Source organism: Larus michahellis, chromosome 12, assembly GCF_964199755.1.
Source record: "Larus michahellis chromosome 12, bLarMic1.1, whole genome shotgun sequence".
Taxonomy (NCBI): domain Eukaryota; kingdom Metazoa; phylum Chordata; class Aves; order Charadriiformes; family Laridae; genus Larus; species Larus michahellis.
This window is the reverse complement of record NC_133907.1, coordinates 3,235,385-3,244,636: the sequence shown is the minus strand read 5'-3', so window position 1 is coordinate 3,244,636 and position 9,252 is coordinate 3,235,385. Positions and strand designations below refer to the sequence as shown.

The following is a 9,252-nucleotide window of genomic DNA, read 5'->3' as shown; positions in this document are numbered from 1 at the left end:
AGAAGAGGGAGCCAAGTCATGGTAAAATGCAGCCAAAAATCAAAACCATTGTTCAATATGTTTTTTTTTAAATAGTGTATATGTTTGGAGTTAATTCGAGGCAGGAGGGGAGATGAGTGCTGATGTAACTGAAGTGAAATCCGTGTAAAAAGCTCAGAAGGAGGTTTGGGCCATGCTGCGGTAATCACAGGTACAGAACACTTATTAACTCATACTCCTGTATGATTTACTACAAGTCTCAGTGCTGTGGGATGCAAGAACCTCCAGCAGACACTGCAACATTGGCTACTAACTTACTGAAATAATGATTCAATTTAGAAATTAAACACATTGCACAAAGTTTTCTTTATTTGTTGTACCCTTCCAGGTCCACTCCTTGTACCACTCAACATCACCTCCGCGATGAATAGCTGCTTTGACTAACGCCCGTCTCACGTAAGAAGCTAGCTTCACTGTCAAAAATAGCTGCAGTTAAAAAAGTGGTTGAGTGTAACATCCATCACTTGCAAATAAATAAGTTTAAAAAGTGAAAACAGAGACATCACTCCTTTTACTGCTGCAGAATTTTCTGGAAGCAAGCCTCCCACCGAGCTGACGAAATGGCAAATGGAATCGGTTCAGAAGACAGGTGCTGACTACAGAAAATAATCTGATGCAAGAACACCGATCTGCTCTCGTTTTTCCTGTGTTCAGCCTAGTCAAAAGATTAAACCAAAGATTACTGGGTCAATATTTGAGCTGACATTTACCATCACTGAAGTTCATCCAGACAATGGTTTTATGGAGCTAAGCACAGATCCAGACCAAATCCCAAAGGGGGTCTGAGAGGAGAAATGGGCTCACACATTCCATAAGGGGCAGTTGCTGTGTCTGAAAGGACAGTCCGACCGCAGCTTGGAAGGTCCCCACTGACCAAGAGCAGCCTCAACGCAACTTACCCACGGTCTGAAGAAAATGCACGTGGTTTCCAGTGCTAAATAATGCAACTTTGCAAAACCGCTGCAGACAGTAAAATGCTGAAAAGTAAGCAAATGATCAGGGAAGTTGATAAATGGAGACTACTCTGAAGCGAACAGCAGCTCCCGTGCAGGAACTGCTCCGGGTGGGTGTAAGGCAGCAGCAGGTTGTTGGAATCCCCATTTCACACGAGGAGCGTGATGGAGAACGCACGGGGCCTTCTGGTTCGGAGGTGTCTGATGGTATCAGTGGCACTTCGGCCAATCTTGTCCTTATTGTTAATTAGATGAAGGCAGGAGGGGAGAGGAAAGGAATAAAAATAGTTTCTAGCACCTAAACATGTCCCTTGAGAAATACAAATCCTTTTGAGGGTGAAGCTGTGTGTTTTGTCTGGGCACAGCTGAGGAGCAGGACTGGGGACACCACGGCTCCGCAACAGCCATCAACCCTCCTCGGCCCTCCTCCAGAAAATTACAGCAGAAACAAATACTGACCGGTGACATCGCTGCGGGATGGAAGAGACCAACAGCGCAGGTCGGACCCGTCTCAACCTGCTGTAGCCTAAAGGCAGATTTCGGGCAAAATATGATTCCGTATCCTTTTATATTCTTTGAGGTATTTCAAGGCTGCTTAAGAGCAGGTGGCCCCGTTACCCGTGAAGATAAGACACACAGGGATCACGCTCCAACTCAATTTAATAAGCTTTGTAACGAACTTGGACAGAAAGTGGTTTGAAATAAGTCGAGCAACACTCATCTACTAGTCAAGGATTTTAAGTAATGCTTTTAAGCTTATACTCAAGCATACAAAGCATAAATTTTACAAATTAAAAACAGTAAAATCATCCTAGAATAATGTAATGGCTTCCCCTGTATGTACAAGGAGTGGAAAGGAGACAGAATTCTTTCCAGGCAATTTCACACATCTTAAATGCTACATAAGTGCTCTCCACATTCATTTCAATTTTTCTTTTCATGTGGGTGGAAGGAGCTGAAAGCATTTCAATGAAATCGTCTTAAAGAGAGAGAGGTACTTCACCTGGTTTCAAGCTGTCTAAGTTTGCCTCTTCAAAAGTCTTGAGGAAATGCTTTACTTAAAATTCAGCTGTTAGTTTCTGTGCGGCAGCCTCTGGTTTTCCAGCTATATAAAATTAAACAGTTCAGTGAGTATTTCTCAGAAAGTACCACCGGTACTTCATCTTCATGGAAACCCGTTATCCCCCACCCTTCCAAAATGACTCCATTGCACAAGAGAAGCAACCACAGCTCAGCTTAGATTTGACAGGCAGAAAAGAAACACGGTAACAGCTAAGACGACAGTTCTGAGGGAGGTGACAGGTTTTGGAAAAGGAAAGAGATTTGTAGCCTAATCAAAACACACTGGATATACAGCCTTGCTGCAGAGGCATGAGAGACAGGTTATTTTACAAACCCAACTGCTTCGTGTCCATAGCATTAATGAAAAAAATCTTATTTGCTTCCAACAAAGGAAAGGCTGGGGGGAGGAATGAGTGTAGTGTACCACATTTAATTACCAGATTTGTTTGCCACCGCTGAGTTTGGAACAAATCTTCTTACAAAAGTCATTTCATATTGTTCTAAATTAAGTGGAACAAAATATGTATTTTTACACTAAAGCAAACTGATCAAAGTGGCATTTAATAGTATTTGTTAAAGTGGTTATCTAACAAAAATGGGTTAACAAAATCCCATTCATTAGTAGTCACCAAATAAGACATTTCTCATGCATATGACAAAAGTTCATTCGTGTACTGAGAGGTCTGTTTACTGTGTACAATATTTCCATAAATTATAATATGTTTCACAGCCCCTACCATTCAAGAATATTTCAAACAGATTATATATTATATTTGTATATGCAAACTATTTTATATACACTAATATAAAGATCCTTAGAAGTACCATTATCGCTACCTTTATGCTTTCTCTAAAATGCATAGCTTTCGAATATTTTCTTGCAGTTACCAAAAACTTTACAGATTAAAGCTGCTTATCAATGTGGCATGTTCATAAAAACAAAGTGAAATAGTTCTATACTAATTTTATATTAAACCCCTTAAAAAACATGTTTATTTTTTAATGGAAAAAAAACCCAAGCTAGTGAAAATTCAAGTAATCTATGCTCAATCTTTGCCCAAATACTATATGAAATTAATGTAGCGTTCTAGAAGTACAGTGAACTTCTCAACCAGGACTGTAATACTGCACTTCTCATGGAGAAAAATGCTAGTCATGCCACAAAAACGCACCACTTTCCACTTCATCCGGGAGAAGCTTTCAATGAGATTCAACAACACAAGCGTCAGAACAGAGGAAAAGCTGATCAGTTATAGATGAAGAAATTAGAGCTATTCCAGTTTTGTTTCTGCAGTTTGTTATTAAACAAAGTTACATTAACCATACAGTTTCTCACAAACTAAAAGTTATACATGGTTTTTAGACATCAACCGACTGGAAAAAGCCAAAAAAAGAATTAAAAAAAAAAAACAAACCACAACTGTTAAAAGTTTGGTGTTAGAATAACCAGCCTGGGTGTGAAGGAAAGCCAGACCGCTGCTGTAGTTGGGGGGGGCTACTGATAGCTTGTTTGTTATGCATAAACTTTAAGACCTCCATACCACAAATGCCTCAAAGTGGAGAACAGAATGATTGGGAATAAATGGGAACAAATTTTGTTATATCCATCATCTAGCTTAACCTTGGCGCTCCACATCTCTAATAGCTGCTTAGCAAACAACGGTTTCCCCCCACAAAAAGATAGCTACACAAGTAAACAGTGTTCACAGTAATGCAATCAGTAACAGGTTTTGTTAGTTTCCATAAATCAGGTGTATCTGCAAAGCTTTATACAGTTTAATGCGTTAAGTATTCCAGTAAAATTAACTGAAAACTAAGTTTCATTCTACAGGGTAATATCTACCATACAAGACAAGATTATGTACAGTATGGGACTGGTGTGACAACTGCCAGTGTCTCATGATGTTAAACTATTTCACCCATCAGCTCGGTCTTTGTTGACCAAATCTGTAATAACTTGATATACGGACCAAAAAAATCTAGAGATTGATTTGGCAAGATTAGTGCTTACTACCACTGGATATATACCAGCGTACAGTGCTGCAAAATTCAGTTGACCAGAACATCCCATACCCAGAAGATTACCATTTGTTGACTTGAAAGTCTGGACTTCACATGTAAAACATTAAAACTATAATCCTAACTGGAGTGAGGACAGTCAGTAAACAAATACAGGTGAAGATGAACTGCATCTCTTCAGAAAGGTATGGAAGAATTGAGAAAACAGAAAAATTCTGGTTTTAGACAGCCCTGCTCTGCTCAGCTCCAGGCATAAAAACAGCCCAAGTAGCTCTAAAACTACGATTCTTATTCAGCAAGCACAAAGGCAGATCCTGCACAAGATGATGCATCAGAGGCTTCAACGAGCATCTCTCCCCCGCACTTGATCTCCTAACACAAGCCTGTCTTTCAGCTTACAAACATCCAGGGGCCTTCAAAGCTTTAGTGGAATCACTGCAGTGTCTACAGCTGCAAGTTTAATATCGGGGGGAAAGCCCCCTGCTAACAAAAACCTTCAAATGCCTCTGGGGGCCATTTTGGTCATTCGTGAAAATTAAGAAAAAACCCCTTATTTCCAACAATACTCCTCCTGAAAAGATGGGTCACTGATCCATTATGAACATAGCTCTCACCATATAAAGCACCAAAAAGTCAGAAACAAGGAAAAAAAAAAAAGTCCTTAAATTATGATTTACAAGTTTGTACACTACTTCCTAAGCAAAAGGTTGACCTTACTGCAAAGTTTATAGATGAAAACTTGACCAGTTACTTTTAAGGGGAATGTATATCTGCCTATAACTTAAAGGTAGAAAATATTCACTGTTCTATATACACATTTCAAACAGGAGACAGTTAAACTTAACTGAATAGTTGCCAATATAACTCCGTATTAATTCACTGGCCACTAAACTAGGCATCAGTAGCCAATTAGAAAGCTTGAGTTCTGTACTTTTAAAAATGCTATTTTTTCTGTCCTGTTTAATTGTTTTTAAAAATGTATTATAGTGCATAGCCTAAGTCAGACTTTCAAAGAGATACAGCGCCTTTCAATGCAGTTTTTGCAGCATTTAAAAGGGACTTTTCTCCCTTCAAATTAGATGTTCATTGAAAAATCTGAATTGAGTGCTGTACTGTAGTAAAAATATTTCAGTCACAGACTGATATAAATGTATACTGTGCAGTACTAAGATTGTTTGATGTCCATCTGCACACATTTTACTTGGGTTCTTCAATCGTCCCCTTGCTGAGGTCTGTCATTTTGGGATATTTCACTTTCTTCTGGTCCAGCTCATTCTGAGCCCACAGTAGTAGTTTCAGTAATTTTGCCAACTTGGGTGTTGATTCACGATTTTCATAGTCTAGAACAGCTTGATTAACCTCGCTCCATACCTGGAAAAGAAATACTGGAGTTCAGTAATAGTTTTTCTATGATTAATACTGCTAATGTCATACAGACACTGGAAAGATCACACCTAGTGAGCTAATTCCTCAGAATACGGTCAGGATAAAGCTCCATAAACTACGAGCCTGAAGAAAACAAGGAAGAGAGCCAAGTAGTTGAATACATCAACAGCTTTTTGGTTTGAATCTTGCTTAAGAAATACTTCTGTTATTCTGCATACCACTAAATAGATTTTTTTCTAAACATTTAAAAAATATTTGGACATCATTTTCACTACATATGAATAAAAGACATCAATTTCCTTTTGAGAAAGGACTACCTTCTGTCGCTGCATCATGTTAAGCAAGTCTCCAAATGGTGATTCTTCAGGATTATCAAAGGCAAGCAAAGCCAGTGTACGCTCCATTTCTGTCAGGCATTCCCTGCTCTCCTCGCCTTGTTCTGCTAATTGGGTCTGAGCAAATTCCAGAGCTGCTTCTGTCTCACGCTGCCGAATCAGTTCGATCAAATGCTGCTGCTACATACAAAAGACAAAGCAATATTAGCTAAACAAATTAACAAATCTGCAGTTTTTCAAGACTGTAATCTTCAGATGTAAATTTGTAATCTGAGACAAACGCTAATCCATAATTTGGCAGTTTGAGGTCAATTCTTCTCAATGTGTGAGACAAGGAGCAGTAGACCTGTCTACAAAATCTACTGAAAAAGGTAACCCAATGCTTTTGAGTAAGGGGTTTTGAAAAGATGTGTTACTAAAGGAACTACTAGAAATTCAGACTAACAGTGATTGGAAGTTGGCAAGTCACAGTGCACTGCTGCTAAGTTTTCACATTACTCATTGTATATGATGGTTCCTGCATCATGCCACAGAGTCTCCCGTTGCTACAGAACAATGCCAAGAACAAACATCCATGTCCAAACCTCCCAACATACTCGTAAAACCTGCACCCCTTTTTCCCCGGTCTCTCCGCAACCTCTAAAACAAAAATCACGTTTGCCACCTGTCCTTACCTGCAAATGAAAGTAAAGATATCTGTTTGTATCTAACAATTCTGGATGGAGGCTGTTTATTAATGCAATGGCTTCTTGAATCTGTCCTTTCAATATCATTTCTCGAATTTTTATTCTTTCATCGAGAGTCTCTAAATCAACACTGGGTTCAATTCCAGACTCCATTCGAAATTTCTCTGCTGCTTCTTTAAAGCCCTCTGAAATAGAAACATTTTACCTATAAAATATATTTTATGAAACACTTCAAAAAAATCAGCTTAAATGAAAAGATTTGAGTATTGTTTGTTCATTTTGGGGGTTTAAAGATTAAGTCTGAAATTCTGAAAAATTCTTATTTAAATAGGTGTTTATCCAACAGGCATCCAGCAGTACATGCTTAATTCATTCTTAACTCAAGTGCCCTCATTCTCTAAGGGACGCATGCAACTTGTAGTCTGATAACTCTTAACTTGAAAGCTTGTTTTGTATTTCAATAGAGCAGTGTACTTATTCCAAAATGGGATTTCCAAAATGTGAGTGGTTTTACTTCTCCCTCCAGACCCTCAATTTGTTTACACAAACCTAGCAGCTTTACTGAGAAGAAACAGAAAAAGAAAATGCATTTTGCTGTCTTGTACTAACACTACATTTTTTTAAAAGTTACAGCAGCTATTTGAAATCCTAAGTCATGCTTTCATACACACAAAAATGATCTACACCACTAAGATGCTCTTCCTTCACCCCACAGGCTTCACTTACACACCAATGTAAACAAGGGTGTAGATCGGATACAGATGCCTCCACCCTAGCATAGCTTACTGTGCTGGTATGCATTATAATTGCTAGGGACAATTTCCGAGGGTTTTTGATTGTTCCAAATATAAAGTTAGCCTACATCCTGCAGGGGTTAATATTTCTGTTCTCAAACTATTTTGACAACAGTGCCCTTTTACAGTTTATCTTTCTAGTTAAAACTTGCTTCTGATAGCTGTTCTGTGCAGCTTTCAGAGTACTACCTAACGACTGCAACATATCTTGAACTCTGTTTTAATGGCACAAAAAAGGACATCATACAAAAGCAGGTAATGTTTGTTAACAGCATTCCAGAAAATACTTTCTTTTCTACATCTTTTAGGAGAAGAGTTAAGGTTGATAACATCACTTCTACTGCATGACAACTGCTCTGAATTTTAGTCAGTTTCCACTTAAGAGAACACAAGAGCAGTTGTACATTGCTAAGAGAACCCAACAGCAATCACTAAGTCCTCAAAGTCCTTAATTCACTCCATCTAGAGCATATTCTAGCCAAAACCGTCTGTCTTGAAAAAGTAAGTGACATGCATTTAAGAGCCTCCTAGCATACTACTTGTTTTTACCTGTAACAAGGTAGTTCATGATAAGGCGGTTCATGTCTGCTCTCTGGATATGCAAGTTATTAAGTTTTTCCATCCATTCATCTTTTGTGATTTCATCAGGTTTTTCTGCATAACTCATCCTGGACTCTTACTACAAGAAAAGAAAAGCATCTCATTTAACATGATTGAAGAGCAAAGTTAGTTTAAGGTGTATAAGCACTGTGTTACTACCATCTTCATACTTTTTTTATGATATCTTTTAAATTAATAACCCAAAAGAAACCCTTTTATCTCAAACCACAATTTTACATTTTTCTCCTCCTTGTTCCTGCACTCTTTAACATCTCCTAGTCAGTCTCTAAAGCTGCTTTCATCAAGTGTCAGAATAAAAAATTCAAATACCATCTTCTTGTAGTTACTCTTAAATTCACTCCAAATAAACCTTGTTTACAAGTTAGACAGGACACACAGCATCACAAAGTGACACAAATGAATCAAACAGTTTGACAGCTAGCCAGAAAAAAACGTAACAAATCCCTAAAGCAAAGCCTATGTAAACGATAGTTGCTTTAAAATTTTCACCAAAACTGAGATGGAACAGCTCCAGTTTTGTAAAGCTACAAATCTGTGTGTGATATGTTATCCAATGTACAACTAAAAGACACTAGCTTAGCTTTGCTGTCCCAAAAAGTACTCCTGTCAACACGTCAACGCTACTAGAGTGGTATCTCCTAGTATTTTTCTCGACTATATTTTTTTCAGCTTTGGGAGCAAAGCGCTTCGCTAAAGCCGGCATTTAATCACTTCTACCTTCAAGTCACGCTCGCAGGGGCAGCGGAAGGGGGAGGAGAGGCGGCGACAACAGCAGCAACAGGCACCGCCACCCCTCTCAGACCAACACGAGCGGCAGCGCGCCTTCCCAGCAGCGGCCGGTTTCCCACAGGTTTTTCTCCTTCTAAACTACGGCCAAAGCCCCGCTGGCCCCGGGGAAGCTGGGCAGCGGGAGGCAGCTCAGCCCGGGGCCGCCTAAGGGGCCGATCGGTCCCCGGCCCCCCGCTCACGTCGCTCTCAACTACGCGTCGAGAAGGGAAAGGGGCTCCCGCCTCAACGGGCTGCGGCGGCCCGACCCCAACGAGGTCCCCGCCCGCCGGGGCACCGCGACCTTCCCGCCCGCCCCCGACCGGGCCCTCCGCAGCGCCCGGGCCACCGAAGCACTCGGCCCTGCTCGCCACAGGCCCGGCGCCTCCCCACCGCCCGCAGCGGGTGACAGCGGGCCATCCCGCCGCGCCGGGGGAAGCGCCCCGCCAGCCCCCGTCCCCTGAGGGAAGGCGCGGATCCACCGGCGCCATCTTACCGAGCGCGCGGCGCTGCCGGCTCCGACGCACGAACGCGGGCCCCTCCACCGCCTCCGCCAGGCCGCTGGCGCGCGGGTCTCGCGAGAACCGTCCTC

The 9,252-nt window shown here is 40.9% G+C and overlaps 1 protein-coding gene across 2 annotated transcripts; it reads right to left on the bottom strand.

Moving 5' to 3' along the window:
* Positions 1-1,634: 1,634 nt before the first annotated feature.
* GID8 (GID complex subunit 8 homolog) lies at positions 1,635-9,251 on the bottom strand. 2 transcript variants are annotated; one of them, XM_074605360.1, is made up of 6 exons: positions 9,157-9,251; positions 7,824-7,953; positions 6,469-6,665; positions 5,777-5,974; positions 5,268-5,444; positions 1,635-2,097 (listed from the first exon to the last, which is right to left on the bottom strand). In XM_074605360.1, exons 2-5 carry the CDS (start codon positions 7,939-7,941, stop codon positions 5,271-5,273), a joined length of 687 nt encoding a protein of 228 aa, XP_074461461.1. In that variant the 5' UTR covers positions 7,942-7,953; positions 9,157-9,251; the 3' UTR covers positions 1,635-2,097; positions 5,268-5,270. The 2 variants fall into 2 exon arrangements, with proteins under 2 accessions (XP_074461461.1, XP_074461460.1); XM_074605359.1 differs by having other exon boundaries at positions 1,635-5,444.
* Between the last annotated feature and the right edge of the window lies 1 nt (position 9,252).